Raw genomic sequence first — 18,161 nt, 5'->3', positions numbered from 1 at the left:
TATCACTATAAAATATTAGAAGGAAAGGGTAAGTAAGATTCATTAACTGAAATGAAACTACAGCCATTCATGTTTGCTTTACTCTCAAGAACTAAGAAACACTGTAAGGGCTGATAATAGTAAATCTGTATGCAGAAAACTGATCTCTGAATTGTGTCTACACAAAGAGAATGGAGATGTGGAATATTACAAACGCTAGATACTTATCAGAGGGAACGAAGGACCCACTCATGACAATTGAAAAACTAAGCAGCCCAACAGCAGAATTTGCACTAAGTGGTTTAGAATATCATAACCCTGGGACTCCATAGTTTAAGTGACCATAGAGTTTTGTTGATAAAATCTGAAAAGATAATAGATTTTTAAAAATTTAATAACTGAGAGAGAGATGAATACTAGTAAGAGAGCAGTCACTGCTAAGATTTAAACATTTTTAAATAGTTACTTACGCTTCATCAATGTTGGGATGGAAAATTTTATTCATGAATCCTGTAAAAAGAGATGTTCATTAGCAGCAAAAAGTGTCCAGAGAACAATTCGTTTTCAAGTATTTCAGTACTGGAAACAATTTCAGTGTTGGAACAAGGAGATGATACCCATAACTCATTACTTTTAATCTTAGATGTTTGGTTACTGGTAAATTACATATTCTCCTGACAGCGTCAATTACTTAAAACTTCAGAGTTCTATTTAAAAAATGAGTAAACTGAGAGCAATGCAGCTTCTTATACAAAATAATCAGAGAAACTGTTTTCTGAGCTATGAAGGTACTTGCCAAGAAAATTTGTAGTACTAAATGCTGACTACTTTTATCAGAAAGTTAAGAAAGCTACTCTGACTTTCCTCCCAAAGGTTTTATTGTTCAGTCTCTAAATTTAGAGGTCTGCATTTGAACTTCTCCTTCTGAAGTTCAGTTACTGGTATCATACTGCTACACTGTGTGCGGAACATGAATGAAGCTGTTGAAACACTAAAGGAGTGCCGCTTCCAAACCACAAAGGATTTCATAAGAACAGTGACCAAAATATTTCCTTTAACTTTAGTCTACTCATTCCAGGAAACCCAGTTTTGATTAAAATTGGGGCAACCAAGAAATGAGGCAAGGAGTTAAAAAAAAAAAAAAATCTGTCAGATAGCTATATCTGTCAGGGATTCAAGTTTTTTGATTTATTCCTAGAAAAACAAGCCAAGACTTTAACATACATATTTTTTAAGATTTTATTTTTAAATAATCTCCACACCAACATGGTACTCAAACTCACGACCCTAAGATCAAGGGTCGCACGCTGTACTGACTGAGCCAGCCAGGCATCCCTAGACCTTTTTTTTTTTTTTTTTTTAAGATTTTATTTATTTACTCTTGAGAGACACACACAGAGAGGCAGAGACATGGGCAGAGGGAGAAGCAGGCTCCACGCAGGGAGCCTGATGTGGGACTCAATCCTGGGACTGCAGGATCACACCTTGAGTCGAAAGCAGGCACTCAACTGCTGAGCCACCCAGGTATCCCTAGACTTTAATATATTGACATTTAAATTCCAAGAAGAAATTAATTTTTCTCTAATTAAAACCAGTGACTTAATCAGTTTGTGTATATGCAAATGACAATGTGCTAAAAACAGAGGTCCACTGTCAAAGCTGTCATCATCCTTATCTCATTTCAAGACTTCCTTATTCCATTTCATACTTTAAATAAGTTGAAGTTCCCTATAAAAGTGACCATCATTATTGTCCTTCCCAATCTCACCCTCCCTTCCCTCACCCCTACCTCATATTTCTCTTTCCTTTATTCAAAATATATTTGGTCAACACCTATTTGTCAGGCATGAGCTTGTTCAGAGTACAAGTAAAGCAGTACATTATTCTCCAGGAGGTCACCGCAGCAGTGAGACAAGACACAAGGAAGTAAGTGCAATGTGCACAAAGAATGGACACAGCTGAGGGAATGAGAAGGGGAAGAGGAAGATATCAGGGAAGATGTAGAGAAGTGGCTTCGGAAGAAGATCCTCAAGGACAAGTTCCAACAAAGGTCATCTCAGGAAATCTAAGAAAGTTCTCTAGACTTAGGAAACAGGGATAAGACAAAATCTCAGGTTCCAGTCTTTGTTTGCTCTAGTGACTCCAATACTATGTTTCTAACTTTGTTTTTTAACTTTTTGTGTTGAAGTAGCTTCATGTTTTCTCAATTGCTCAAGCAACGTTTAAATTACTAATGCAAAAGAAATGCCTTGTGTCCAATTACTATTGCATATTAATTTTTCATTAAGGAAATAAGATGTTTCCAAGTCTAGATTTAAGAAGTATGTGTTTATTGAAGAGATTAAACTAAGCCAATACAAACGTTCATGTCTTAATGTTAGGAGGATAAAAATTCTGTATGACCCTAGGAAAACACTAATAAATGTATCTAAGAAGACCCACAAGGATATTTGTTCTAGCCCTATTTATAAAAAAGCCAAGAACCAGATGCAATCCTATCCAAAGGGACTGGAAAAACTATACTACATCCATACTGTATATACTGGGAGTTTTACACAGCTAAGGTAATAAACTAGATTAAGTATCAATTTGGATAGACCCATAACTGAGGAGAGGAAAAAAAAAGTTGCGGAATAATATTTACAGCATGATACCCTATAGATAAATTAAAACAAAGCAATACTACCTATATCTATGGTAACAAGTATAAAAAACTGTACTGGACCAACATATATCAAACTTAGAAAATTGTTTCAGTGAGGGTGCAAGGTCAAGGTCACGGTGTGAACGGGGAACAGAATAGGAATGGTGATTAAGATGAATCCATATATAATACTATACTCCTTTTAAGAAGAGGTAATGTGCTTGTATATTATTTGCTCTTGTTTTTTTCTTTTTTTAAAGTGTGCATACAGTTAGGAAACTAGAAGCAAACATATACAACTGTTAATAGTGTGTAATTCTTCATGGAGGGAATACTTTCTTCATTATACTTTTCAAATTACATCACCACCCTGCTCCTCAATTCTGTACCAGAAGGTGGATCAAAGCAATGTAAAAAAGCTAGAAGGAAACAACCAAGTGTCAATAGTAGTCAACTTTGAGAGACTCCCACATTATTTCTACTATTCCTCTTCTGACTTTCCAAAATTTCTACATTGTGTAATTTTAATAGTTGGGAAAAAAACCTTCCAAGCTAAGAAATTGTAAACAGTAAACATTCTAAAGTGACTTAATTATACATAATCTAGTGCTGAATCATTTTAAGGAAAAGAGTCAGTCACTATTATCAACTATTTTTTTTATCTCAAATCTTACATACTCTTGTTTAAATATTCTGAATTCATTACCAAAAAAAAATTAAAAATATTCAGGTTATATGGTATGTGGTCCTTAAGATCTGTTACAAATAGGAATATACTGCTATCACAATTGCCAAGAAACTTTTTTTTTTTAATTTTTATTTTACTAGCCCTTCTTCAGGGCTCTTCCTTTACATCTGACTTTCTGATCTATATAATGTTCCTTCTTTCTAAAGAACTTTTTTACTTATTTATTCATGAGAGACACAGAGAGAAAGACAGAGACACAGGCAGAGAGAGAAGCAGGCTCCATGCAGTGAGCCCGATGTGGGACTCGATCCCATGACTCCAGGATCACACCCTGAGCCAAAGGCAGACGCTCAACCACTGAGCCACCCAGGTGCCCTGCCAAGAAACTTTCTGATGAGTGGGAAACATTATTAATGTTTAGCCACTAGATGGTTTAATTTAAGAGATTCATTCTATTATGTGAAAAGTATTTTGGCTTGAGACTACAATTAAGAACTTAAAATTCATTCTTGATGCTTAAAATTCTGCTTCTGATAGATTTCTCATGAGTAACACCTAGTGAAGCAACATCTATGGCAGAGGTCCCAATGCTATGGGTTAAGAATCACCTGGAGAGTTCTTTAAAAACAGAAGTGCTATGCTAGAAGGTGCCAAATATTATGGAGAAAAACACAGCAGAGAAGGGGACTCAAGATAGAAATGCTAAGGTGGGGGCTTCAGTTTTAAATGGGATGGCACCTGGGTGGCTCAGTTGGTTGAGCATCTGCCTTCGGCTCAGGTCATAATCCCAGGGCCTTGGGATGAAGCCCTGTGTCAGACTCTCTGCTCAGTGGGAGCCACCTTCTCCCCCTCCGTCTGCCTGCCATTCCCCCTGCTTGTGCTCTTTCTCTCTGTCAAATAAATAAATAAAATCTTTAAAAAATAAAAAAATATGTGGGATGGTCAGGGAGGGCCTTATGGAGAAGGTGTCAATTCGAAGGAGATAAGAATCATTCAGTATCTAGGGGATGAGTATCTACAAAACATGAACGACCAAGTACAAAATGCATCAGGAGTTCACCTGATGTGTTTGAAGACCAGTGCAGAGACTTGTGAGACTGAAGTACAGTGAAGAAGGAAAAGCCTAGAAGTAAGGTCAGAGAGGCGACGAGCATTTGTGGGCCCTTTTGAGGATGTGGATTTTCATTGAGTGAGGTGGGAAGCCAGAGGCTTAGCTAGAACAGTGACACATAACCATCCCTCTTTGAGATTTTTGTTTTCAACAAAAGCCTGATCTCTCTCTCTTTTTTTTTTTGATCTCTTTTTTTTAAAAACAGTTTATTTATTTATTCATGAGAGACACAGAGAGAAAGAGAGAGAGGCAGAGACATAGGCAGAGGGAGAAGCAGGCTCCATGCAGGGAGCCAGATATGGGACTCGATCCCGGGACTCCAGGATCACGTCCTGAGCCAAAAGGCAGACACTCAACCACTGAGGCTCACCCAGGTGCCCCAGTGCTGGGGACAGAACAGAGACCTCAAGCAAAATGGAGTGGGCTGTGTCTCCTACATCAAGAATGAAGCTTCAACAGTTTGATGTCACAGGAAACCTCAGAGGTTTAAGACTAGAAAACAGCCAGGGTCAAAAAAAGTTTTCAATGTTTATTACCAAAACGGTCTCTGAAAGATTAAGATGCCTCGCTCCTGGTACCATGCCTGGAGATTACATTTGAAATCAATGAAGTTTCCACAATGTTTTCAATAAAGTCAAGATTTTGGCTTGGTTGAATCCAAGAGTACATAACAGAGAGGGCCAAAAAAAGGACTTAGTAATAAACACACTCTTAGTAACAAATGGGTTGGAGCCCAGTCCCCAGTGTCCCTGCTAAGTATGAAATATCATCTAAGCTCTGAGATTAAAAAAAAAAAAAAAAAAAGCTCTGAGATAGAGGGCAAAAATCAGGCTGGATAGAGAAAAGTAACAAGGACTTGAGTTCTAGTCCCAACCTTACTATTATTTGCAGGCCTTGGGGCAAATCACTTCACTTCTATGGGCCTGTTTCTTTATCTGAAATAGTTGGACTGTATGATCTCCAAAATCTCCATTCTTATTCTGTTAATAAAGTGACTATCAGTTCTAAAAATCCAGGATTTAAATAATAACAATGGCCAGAGCTCTGACAACAGAGGACTTTAGGTCCCTAAAGGAAATTAATTCTGCAAGGCAAAATTTTAGGTACAGAAATATTCAATACAAAACTAACAACATGCTAAAATACCAAGAGACACAAAACCCATGGCCTATTCCAAAGTAGGCAGAAACAGAGTTTATAACCTTGCCTTTGAGGAACAAGTTCAGCCAGACAGATTCTATCCAAAAAAACAATCCCCAGACTACAACGATCCCTTTCCATACCAGGCTTTTTCAACTGTTAGAAAAATACCCAAAGCAAATAAACAGAAAGGAGTATATCTCCTTTACATTTTACATTTGCTCTTGGACAAGCTGTGAGGAGCGTTTCTGGCAAAGCCAGTCAGTCACTTTCTGGATAATGATGGCAACAATGGCACTTCTGGACGAGGAGGGGAGGAGACGGAGAAAAGAACAGGCTAGGAATTCAGAAAAGGAACATTCTCAGGACGGAGCGTGTTTGCCCTGGCATGTTTTCCTTCCTTTTGGCAATGCTATCACCACACAAATGAATACGTCTGCAACAAGAGAATTTTCCCAACACTTGTTTCCATTCAACCAGGAACTATTTTGAAGATATTTTAAGAAAACATATTTTGAAAACTGCTTTTATGAAAACACGGTAAGTGGAAGCAGCAAGTCATTTTTAATCTACATGGCTTAAGATTTTATTCACTACCAGACATTTTCTAATCATATATATATTTCAGTGATTTGACCCGATAAAATCCAGAACTCCTTCAAATCTTTTAGACAATTATTCTCTGGCATGACTCAGGCACTTGTAAAAGGGAGGACAATAGGAACAAAGGTTTATAGCTAAAGAGCTCACCACCTCTGTTCTCTATCTTTCAGCAGAAGGGAATCAGGTGATTTATAACTCTGGAGGAGGAATCCAAATCATGCTTAGTTGATGTAAAAACAAAATCTACACATCTTAAAAAATAACAGACTATTAAAATACAAAAATATGCCACGCTTTTGCCTGTTACACTCCAATACTCAATTGTTCTAGAATAACAAATCTTTTGACCCACAGGCTAATAGGCAGAGAAAGTAAATAACATCATGCCAAGTCATGCTGAAAACTGGTTTTTATTTTGGCCTGTTTCTGTGTCTACTCCCAGGAGGGGATCTGTACAAAGTTGTACATACTTTCAAGTAACTTCTGATAGTGGGATCAATATGTAAATAATAAATAAAAGTGGCAAAAATTCATCACTTCTGTTTTACTTGTAAGGATATTTTTAATGATCAACATTGTGGACAGAATGAAATACCTAAGGCCAGTCATCAATACAGAAATTCCCTTCAGAATAGTCTTAAGAAGTGAGAGGTCAAACAAGTGACTCATGAAACAAGGTAAACCCACCCTAAGTTAAGTAGGTGAAAAGCACCAAAGATCAAACTGGTAGCTTCTATCCTAGGGATAAAATGAGCTTGGACTGCAAATGGTTGAGGCAGCTGTGGCTGATACAATTTAATTATAAGTTTATGAATTCCTGTGAGAAAACAGTAAGTGAATACATTCAATTATTCTGATATTCCATCTTCATGATACATGCCCACATAAAGTAGACCATTCAGAATCAAACTAATTGTATTTTTTAAAGTAGATATAATTGTTCAAAATATATTTATTAAAGATTGAATCTTATCACCCCTAGCAGTATCTCCAACTATACTTTTTTTTTTTTTTTTTTTTTAGGTAATAACTTGGATCTCCATTCCTAGCATGCAAGGAGGTGACCAGGGTTGGGACGTTCCAGCTAAAAGGGGTGGTGGAGGTGTCGCCAGCTTCACCAGCAACAGCCATACTGCCAGCTTTGTGCATGAGTGCACAATCAGAGAGATTGTCATCTTACCTCAGACAGCTAGGCCCAGCCCGTGGCAGCCTGCACCCAGGCAGAAGTCTCTTCAGAGAGCTGAGCCTTTCCTACTCAGGAGAGATGGACCTGGGCCGGTCTCTTCTTGGGTGAGGAACCAATCAAGGAGCTCACTCTCAATGCCCTGTGTCATGGGAACTTCTGAACTGATCCTGTGTGTGTTCAGGAGATCTAAACTCAACAAGGGGTCCTCTTTTCTGTTTCTTCCTTTCTCTCTGATAATATGGAATCTGAGGAATGGGCTGGATGGATAAGAAAAGTTCATTTATAACTAAGAAAAGGTGAAGTGTTATCCTTCAACAGCCTAACCCTGTTACCAACCTAGCAGATTACCAAAACCTACAGCTCTAAATCTACTCTCCTGTAGTTTCATTTTTGGAAGATTATAATATCTTTTCTGGCTCTACAATTTATCGTTCACTCTCCTGGTCATCCTTATAACCACACTGTCTGAATCAGGCAGTATTTATTCTCATGGTTAGAGGCAGTATAGAACACACGTGGCCAGCCACTCTTTATAAACAAAGTCGTGGTTAAAAGATGAGGCTCAAGTCAGACTACCTAAATTCCATCTGTGAGCCTCCGGCCAGTAAGAGTTACTCAATCTCTTTGCCTTTGTTTCTTTCTTCGTAAAGCTTCGTTGAATATCGCTATCTACACATTGCAGGACTGTTATGGAGAGTAAGTGAATCCAGGTACGGCATCTGATCGGCGACAGGCCCACAGTAATCACTCAACGTCACTATTAGCTTCATGAGCACAGGCAAGTAACTCCATCTCACTTTCCTCGTCCTGAGGATGAAAATATCCACCCCTACCTACTCCTCTCTGAATCCTTTAGCAACTGTCCAGAGCATTAGAGGATATGTTGATTACTGGATATGAGGCGTTCTATAAGCCCACACTGGAAATAGCAAATACAGTGAGCTACTCTAACATTTGGTACTATAAAGACCATTCTAATTGCATTTGGTATGGGGGGAAATACTAGACCAGAAAAAAGAAGGCAGACTCTACAACTAACTGATAGTGATTTATCTCCACTTTCATATTTTTACTATCCTTAAAATGAGGCAACTGGGTGATAAAATCTGTGACATTCTTTCTAGCAATATGGTTTTCAGGGCTATGAACAAATCTTAAATTGTGGTAAACAAGCTTTTCAAAGGAACTAAGACCTCATTCTTATTTGTTTCTAAAAGAATCGCAGTTTTAACTAAAGAAAGAGGAAGCAAAGAATCCATGTTTTCATTGTAACAATCCAAAAAAGAAGGAGTCAATGCCAAAAAGATGTCAGAATTAGTAACTAGCTCAAAAACTAGAAGTCACTTACTATAATTAACGTAGGAAACAACCTAAAGAGCAAGTTAGATAGAATTCTTATACAGCAAATGGAAAGATCATACAATCATGAATCGCCAAAGGCAGAATTAAAATTGACATAAGCCAGCTTCAAGAAGAAAATGGACAAATCCTCTGACAGAAACAAGCCTGTACAGAGGCAAGACTCCCCTTACAGGTGGCCTGGGGGAGGAAAAAGCAAACTACTGTTTTTACTCTGGCTAATAGCAAGAAGAAGGTGAATGAATTTAGATATTGCAGACTGCTAACGGGATTTTTGTTAATAGGGCCAGTATGGCCACTAGTTTTTCCTTCACTGAGGACTTCAGTACCTGGTCTCCAAGTCTCTCTCTTGTCATTTTTAGTGACAGGTCATCTACACAGACCACACTACTGAAACTCTGTCCTCTCAGTCTCCGAAGCTTCTCCCCAGTGACCTTTTCCTCTATCACAATTCATTTACACTGCCAGGGCAGGGCATACCTTGAACTTTGTCATCTTACAGCCAGCTTCACCTCCAAAACCACAGACGCCTCCCGCCCACCAGTCTCCTATGAACTTGAATCCACTGACTCTCCCTCTTCTACCTACCAGTCCTCCTATCTTCACTCCTCTCCTTGCTTAGTTTAAGAGCCATCGCCATCATCACTTTGTAACAACCCTCTGCAAATCCTGGGCCCTCTCCCCTCTGAAACGTCCAGTTCATACTTGGGCTTGAAGGCACCACTAAATACTCATTCATTCACTTCCTTACTCCCTCACCTCAATACAGAGCAGGCAATGTATCAGAGGTGGAATAAGGAATATTAGTAGAACAGACCCACAGATGCCTTCACAGAGTTTCTATCTACCGGGTTGGCAGCAGGGAGAGACATAGGTGAACGTACCAACTTCAAGAAGTATGCTCAACAGCCTTTTGTGGATTCAACATCACGGATAATTCTCCTTTCTCCTTTCACTAGTGGCCTGTTCCCTATTCTTCAATGACTTGTGCATTGTACCGTTATTCTGCAAACCTCCTGGTTCCCTTTGCTCCTCCATTTTTCACTTTGACTTAAAAGCCCTGCCCATTTGCTTTGAGAAAATGGGAACCAATGAATAGGATTCCTCATTTTTCCCATCAAAATCCTCCCAGCATACATGCTCATTTCTCTTGCCTCAACTGCTCCCTCAAATGTTTAAGGTCTTCTCAAACACAAGTCCTCCATTTGTGTTCTGATCTTATCCCTTCTACCTTCTTTTTTTTTTTTTTTTTTTTTAATTTTTATTTATTTATGATAGTCACACAGAGAGAGAGAGAGAGGCAGAGACATAGGCAGAAGGAGAAGCAGGCTCCAGGCACCGGGAGCCCGATGTAGGATTCGATCCCGGGTCTCCAGGATCGTGCCCTGGGCCAAAGGCAGGCGCCAAACCGCTGCGCCACCCAGGGATCCCTCCCTTCTACCTTCTTGAAGGCATCATGCCTTCAATCCTTCTTCTGATTCCCAGCATCACCAAGACTGGCCTCTTTTCTAGACAATTCCCTACAACGAACACGTCAACATCCTTCAGAATTTGTGCTTTCCTTCATACAGCCAAACTTCTTCAATGTATTATAGACACCAGAGTTTCTCGATCTCAGCACCATGATCCAAACCACCAGTATTTCTATTTTTTGCCCACAATAAGAGTGATCATTAAAACCTGCTTAAAGCCTTTCAATTATTTTTCCATTGCATTAAATATAAAACTCAAGCCCTTAACCTGGTCTACAAAGCCCTACAGAACCTCACTCAGCCTGCCACTTGGACTCTCTCTCCTATATCACTGTTCACCCATCCTTCCTCCTTTCTCGTGCATGCTAAGCTTCTATCTGCCTCAAGGTCTTTGTCCTCACAATTTCTTCTGCTTCTCATTCCTGACCTTGGAGGATTCAAGGCTGGCTTTCCCTGCTCCCTCCCCTTTTAATTTAAGCCTCAAGTTTAAATATACTTTATCAGAGAAGCCCTTCCCAAACACCTCATCTAAGGCAGCTATTATATCAATTTCACCACATCTATTCTCTGCATAAAGCTATCAGACATTTCAAAATTTTGTTTCATCTTTTTTTCTCAAAAAATATAAGGGTCAAGAGAGCGATCTGTTCACTTCTGGATCTCTAGCATCTAGAATGCACTGCACACAGCTGGTTTCTAATAAATTTATGGAGCTGATTAGAAGAAATGGGGTAAAATGTACCCATATTCTCAGAAAGTAGGTTCTGCTTCAGCTGCCGGACACACTCTTAAAAAAAAAAAAAAATCCATCCTGAAAATGTTCATTTTCAGAATAGCAGTAAAAAGAGCTTTGAACAAGGCCTTATAGTCTCATAGCACTGTCTAAAAAAAACTTAGGAAACTTTCCTACTAGAACTTTGTTTCTCTCTACTGGAATTCAAAAGATATAGATCACTACATAGTAGCAATTATATAACTGAGACAGAAGCTAAATTCACAACCAAGGTCATGAAAGTAGAGAAACAGAGAGGTGATCTGAATGGAATTTTGCTTCCTTAGTCAAAGAATTCATTCTATTTGTAGAAGTATAATGGTATAAACAAGGCTTCTGTTAAATGACTAACCCCAAACCTTTCAGAAATGACTACTCCAAATCCTGGTCCACCCCTGACAACACTGCTCTCTTAACTTACTCAGGGGCTAGTTCCGGAGAAGGTAATTGTATAATGTTTCCATCTAGGAAGACACAAAGTAAAATGGTAAACATTTTAAACTCTATAGTTTAGTCATACCGTATTATAAAATTCCATTCCAAAAACACTGTGAGGTAATTTCTGGCCATAGTGAATTAAAAATTTAGAAGTGTCTGCTATTCTGACAATGAAAAAGGTTAAAATCACTTTCCTTAGTTGCTGGCACAAATAAAAATAAGGTGAACTGATTATCAGAATATCTTCTAAGAACCTATGGCAGATTGGAGATTTAGAAGGTATTTTGATAGGTTTTCTAATCTAGTCTCCTTGAAATAGGAAGATCTAAACCATTCTATTTAGAGAATAGCTGACTTAAGTATAAAGGCCACTGGTTGAGCTCAATATAGTATTCCAGCTTTTGTTATTGTCCATGACCTTTGCATTTTGTCTCCATTTATTCATATGGGTTTGGCTAGCTTTTATTATATACCACTGACCATCGAATTCCACTGCAGAATCAGGGTGGTTTTTTCCTCTGCCCATTTTATCAACATTAAGTGAATTATTAAGCAGTCCCTCCAGAACCTTGTTTCTCAACCAACCATTCTTCTTACTCTGCTCTAGTATCATCACAAATTGCAATCCAGACACACAGCCTTCTCCTGAGAGAGAGTGCTCCTCACTGTTAATATGGAGATGCACATAGTATTTCAAAAGTTAGTTTCTAGACTTGTTAGCTGGATCTTACAATATAGTTTTCTATTTTTAAGAAATATAAATGAAAAAAAAACCCAATAAAGTATAAATGGCGACAGAGCTCTCACACTATAAGGCAAGGTTAAGGTTATTTATAAAAGATTCTAAATACTCCATAGTTCTATCTGAAATTAGTCAAATGCAGTTCTATTAATATACTGCCCATTAATCATTTAAAAATAAGATACAATGACAAATTCTTAATTTTCTCTTGAATATTAGTGTTTAAGTAAAGTAGCTATAGTGTGATGGAAACTACTGTAGATCCTGAAGGAGACTCCAAGGTATTTTTAAGACCTTTAGAGGCTAAAAGCCTTAAATCTAATATTTGTATTTGTATTTTATTAGAAGACATAATTTTTCCCCTGGGCTTAGGTTTATCAAAAATATTATTATTACTATTATTTATTAGCTATGAACAGGGACCTTTTTTGGTTCATATGAAGAGAAAAATGGAGCAAGAGGAAATACAGGTGGAAGAGTCAGGCTGAAAAGAGAAACAGGTAAGAACTGCAGGAGGTAGCATCCCAAGAGGAGGGACAAGGGGGTGAACAGCAATTATGTGTAAAGGTGTAAGGGGTGGGCTCACGATGGAATAAACTAAATTGCAAGCAGAAAAACAAAGGAAAGAGAACAGTCTGTACCCTTCTGCACACACATCATTCAAACTGAAAGGGAAAAAGAAAGGAAACTGTGGGGAACATAAGGGCCAGCAGGTGTTTTAGCATGCTACCAGGTGAGAACTCTGTCCAAGGAGAACTCTGGCCAAGGAAAGCTTCGTGGCTTTCTAGAACAAAGGACAGGAAAAGTGTAGACCCAGACAAAGATGCAGACAGGACATTCAAAAGACACGCATTTGCCATATGTTTAAAAACATATACTTTTATAATATAAAGGAACTTATGATAGAGTATTTAGAAATCATAGAAAAATGTTTTTATAATCCCCTTAACAGCCACGGATAACTGTATCGATATTCTGCCATTCATACCTGAAATTTCAAGGAAACAAAATACAAGTCACACTATAGAAGGTTACCATTTTCCTGTGGGTTCTTTTAAAGATGGGGTTAAAACATAAGTAGTGACTGTAAAACATTCTGTCCATTAAGCTATACCATAATTTAACTATTATCTGCTGGGTCACTTAGGGTGCTTCAAACTTCTAAAAATAAAAGTTTTAAGAATAACACTGCAATATGCATACTCTTGTACATTAATCTTAGTGCATCTCTCTGAATCTTAAGATAACTTAAATAAAAGCACTCAAAGGATATAAAATCTTCATCAAACCACATATACTGCTATGTTGGCTACATCATACCTGCCAATCTGACAAGTCCTATATCTCCCACTTTTAAAAATATGCATTCTTTGGAATAGACATAAAACCATTTTCTATCTTATGCTTATGGGTACTTTTAAATTTTTATTCAAAACTGCTCTATTTTACCCTCTTTGTGTATCAATCATCTTTATTTCAACCCCACAGCAACTGCAAGTCTGTGTTTTCTCTGACTTTCTAACAGCATTCTCGTAATAGATAAGCACATGCTGGAAACTAAACCTGGAGAAGTATGGCATATGGCAGTCTCCACAGCAACTTCTCTGCATAAAACAAAATCTTCATGGACTGCGGATTACTTGGGGTTTTTTTTTTTTTTTTTTAATTTTTATTTATTTATGATAGTCACACAGAGAGAAAGAGAGAGAGGCAGAGACACAGGCAGAGGGAGAAGCAGGCTCCACGCACCAGGAGCCCGATGTGGGACTCGATCCCGGGTCTCCAGGATCGCGCCCTGGGCCAAAGGCAGGCGCCAAACCGCTGCGCCACCCAGGGATCCCTACTTGGGGTTTTGAAAGAATGCTACTTCTATCTAAAGTCTTTATGCACTTTCACATCTCTGAAGCTTTCCAAAAACTATATTCTCAACACATGAAACATCTTTCTCGTAAAAGCCTATCTCCTTCCATACACACACTCTTTTCCCCAACTGAGGCACTAACTCACACCTCTCCTAAGAATCCATGAAATGTTGTCACTAAATACCATGCAATATTTTATTTACACTGGTCTTATCTCCTAACTACTGAGAGCCTTATGTGACCTTCCTAATTACCTAATAGATAGGTCATCTATCTTGAGGATCTAATATACTGGTCAGTATCAAACATGCAGAGTTCACTTAATTCTAATATCTCACTTTCTAGAAAAGGAAACAACGGTTCAGATGAGTATCATTCTCATGGTCAAGGAAAACCAGAGTGAGAAGTACTCTTTCCTGATAACCAGTCCACTAATGAAGCATACTCTCCTAACTCTACACAGCTGGTAACACCAGCAATACTAGCATTCTAGGAATGTTTCTGAATGAAAAAGATAAAGTCTGAACTTTCAAATAAATCAGAACTTAAAGATTTACATATGATTTATTTCTAAGCAGTCTCTCTGGAAAGCTATGCAAATATTTCAATGATGTTACAATTGATGAGAGGAGTTTTATAATTTCTCTTTGAAAGTGCTGCTTTGGCTAGTTCATGACAAAATCATAATCCTTAAACTTAAGCCAATTTCATAATCATATATCATTTTACACTCCAACTATGTCACTCAGTTTTTCCATTCATCTTATTCTGTGAAATTAAATGACCTTTAGCCATTTCAAAAATTTACATCCAGCTTCAAAGCATCAAGATGATTTCATAAACATCAACACTAATGATACTCAAAAAGAATGTAACATTCCAAAAGATCAGCTTAACATGCTTGAAACGATGGCATTTAGAAAGTTCATAACCTCTTTATATTCCCTATGTAAATAGTCTGTTTATGTTCCTTTTCTTCCCAAAGAGAATTCAAGATAGCTTTCTCGCTATTTTGAGAAAAAACAAAACACTTGTATGATAATATAAATTGTTTTTAAAGGACATTTTTAATTATAACTCAGGCAATAGGGTAACTACTGAAAACTATACAACTTAGAGGAAAGTCCAAAAGATAAGCATGTCCAATTACATTGATTAAATACTGAAATATAAAAAGAAAATTGGGGATCCCTGGGTGGCGCAGCGGTTTGGCGCCTGCCTTTGGCCCAGGGCGCGATCCTGGAGACCCGGGATCGAGTCCCACATCGGGCTCCCGGTGCATGGAGCCTGCTTCTCCCTCTGCCTATGTCTCTGCCTCTCTCTCTCTCTGTGACTATCATAAATAAATAAAAATTTAAAAAAAAATAAAATAAAATAAAAATAAAAAGAAAATTGCTTTAAAGTACATATACTGGAATGTAAATAATGATATCCATTGAGGGACAGGATTAGGAGACATTTTAAATTTTTCTTTATTTTTGGTCACCTGGACCTCCTTAAATTCCTAAGAATATGGACCATTTATACAATAAGTAAACAGCAAACAAATGTTTACATAATGTGTATGTATATTATATTCATATATATATATTTTTTTTTTCCCAAGATCTAAGGAGTAAGGATGCTTAATCTAAATTTGCATATCTTACTATTTAAGAGCTCAAAATTTGGCTCAGGAAGAAGAGTATGCCTAGATACTACAGAGGCAGGATTTAAAAAGAATCTTAAGGTTGGGTTTATCTCATCTCTTTGCCCTTCTATATAATTCTACACCTACCTATACAACTCAAAAAGCAAACGTTGCCTATTCTAAATGAGCCAATACCTCTCAAAATGTTTAAAGCAAATTCAACAGTAATTACATTGTTGATGACCTGAAAATGGGTCACCCCCAACAACTGATTATAACTCTCTTATGTAATGTTCCTTTGGAGGAAACAAGCACAGCTTGTACAAATATTTCAACTAGATCTACTTCCCTAAGAGAAGATGGTACACATCTGTAGGTATTACCAAGTTCTGAAAGCACACAGAAAGGTAAAAAAAAAAAAAAAATTATGAAGAAGTTAAATCAGCCTAGTCATTTGTCCCAAGCAATTTCATATTACATCATTAATTTAAGAAAGTACATAGGCATTGTGTCATTGGTTAATAAATAAATAATGCCTGAAGTTTAGACATGTTTACTTTAAAAGTTATGATGAAATAATTACATTATCTGGAAAAATACATTAAGATAAGGTTTGAGAAATAACTGCATTTCTACAGGATATGCAATTGCTTTTCTATAGTTCACTATTAAGCAGCTATTCTTTCTGACTAGGAATTTAGGGCTCAAAACTAGATTCAGCATGCCAATTTTTAGTCTTTAAGCAAATGGACATATATGAAATATATTTGAAAGAATTTATATGGCTTATACATTCCATTTGTAAGGATTTAAAGATCCTATCACTTAACTACACAAAGGTTCAAATGCCTGTATAGAAAGAAGAGACCAATGGGAGAGGCGACCACAACGTGAAGGAAAAGCCTACCTGGCTGGGTAAGTAACACCAAATTCCATTACCCTGGAATGAATTGGGAAAGACTGCCACCTCATCTATACAGGTAGTAGTAAGTCATAGGGATTATCTTACAGCTCCCTTCCTTCCTAGTTCACCACCTGATAACCCTACAACTCAGAGACCCTTGCAGCAAGGGGGAAATTTCAATCATTCATAAAGTATCTTCTCCATTTCTGAAACTTAGAAAAACCATTCAAGGGACCTTAAAAGGAAACCACCAATTTATTCCTAAATGAACGATAAGGGTTCCCAGCATAAGGAATCACAAGTGCTCTGTATTATTTTTAAATAGCACCAAGCTTGAAAGCAGTAGGGTAGCTAGCTAAGTAGTGGGGAAGAAGCTGCTACATTTGATTGAAAATTAGTCTTGACTGAAAATTAGTCTATGATGATCCTACCTTTCCCACATTATCCTAGGATAGAGGGTGTTGTTGGAAGGTGGGTGGGTGTGTGATGTCTAAACTCCAAGTGACCTGGAATTAGTTCCAAAGATGAGCATAAAAAAAGTGAGCCCATAGCAGTAGCAAGTTGTATGAACCCTGGTAATTCTGAACATGAGGTTCAGTGTGACTGTCAGAGAATGCATAATATATTCCAGTTTTATTTTTCCTTCTTTCTTAAAGTTGGTTAATACTTTATAATATTTCAAAATTATCTTTAGAATTAAAATTTTAAAAGCTAGCTTAACTTAGCTGAGTTACTACCATTCCACGATCTCAAAATCTTTAAAAAATATATCAACCTTCAATCAGATATACTTCTGTAGTGTCTGATGGTAAAACACCTAAATTTGTGTGTCTTAATGGGGGTGATGGGTTAATAATATCACCAATTAGGGCAGAGAGAAGATGACAGGGAAGAAAAAGTACCTCTTTATACAATCTCACTGAGGCTCCTACTCTACTTTCTTCATCTGTTCAGGGGGCTAAAAAGATGAGTAGAAAGGCAAAGGGTGATTTCACTGCTAGTTTAAGTGAACTACAGTTTAAGTGAACAAAAGCAAAGGAGGATCTAGAGAGCATCTTAGTATGAGAAACTGAGTAGTTACATACCTATAGATGGAGATTTGAAAGGGTATTTATCAGGAAGATCCACTCTAACTTTCCATACTCCGCCTTCATATGGTGCTGAAATAAAAGTAAAAATGTTAAACATTACAAGTGTCTCCACATTAAAAAATAAACTCGAGTGTAAGTGAAACATTAAATCCTAATCTCTTTTGAAAACCTTGCAAATTAATTCTTTCAAGAGTCAGGGAGGTATATTCTGTGTTTAAATTAAAATAATTTTCTTAAAAAGATCTAGAGTTAGAAAATAAGCAAAGATTCTTTTCTCCTCTAAGTTTACTTGATTTTTAAAGTATTAAACACTACTGAACTAGTTGGTAAGTAATAGCCTCCTATTTCAATCTACCCTGTTGACTCCTCCCCATCAAAAAAATAAAAACCACAAACCAAACAAACAAAAAATAGGAAAACACAAAAAACATTCCCCTAAAACCATCCATGTGGCTAATCATTAAAAAAAAAAAAAAAAAAAAACAGTACTCACAATTTGTGTTTAATACTGCCAGAGATGAAAAAGAAAAGCAATATAAA

General features: G+C 37.3%; 1 protein-coding gene across 7 annotated transcripts in view; it reads right to left on the bottom strand.

Moving 5' to 3' along the window:
* Window positions 1-18,161, bottom strand: part of UBE2H (ubiquitin conjugating enzyme E2 H) — a 109,118-nt gene that overhangs the window by 26,536 nt on the left and 64,421 nt on the right. For 3 of the 7 annotated variants that reach the window (XM_025471629.3, XM_025471630.3, XM_049093363.1), the window contains exons 3-4: window positions 17,616-17,690; window positions 450-489 (exon numbers count right to left, since the gene is read on the bottom strand). In XM_025471629.3, coding sequence (XP_025327414.1) covers window positions 450-489; window positions 17,616-17,690 — 115 coding nt within the window. Of the gene's footprint in view, window positions 1-449; window positions 490-7,345; window positions 7,609-11,375; window positions 11,419-17,615; window positions 17,691-18,161 lie in introns of those variants that run through there. The other 4 variants (XM_025471633.3, XM_025471634.3, XM_025471632.3 and 1 more) reach the window with 4 other exon arrangements.

This window comes from Canis lupus, chromosome 14, assembly GCF_003254725.2.
Source record: "Canis lupus dingo isolate Sandy chromosome 14, ASM325472v2, whole genome shotgun sequence".
Taxonomy (NCBI): Eukaryota; Metazoa; Chordata; class Mammalia; order Carnivora; family Canidae; genus Canis; species Canis lupus.
The sequence above is the reverse complement of the archived record's forward strand: the minus strand, read 5'-3'. Positions and strand labels throughout refer to the sequence as shown.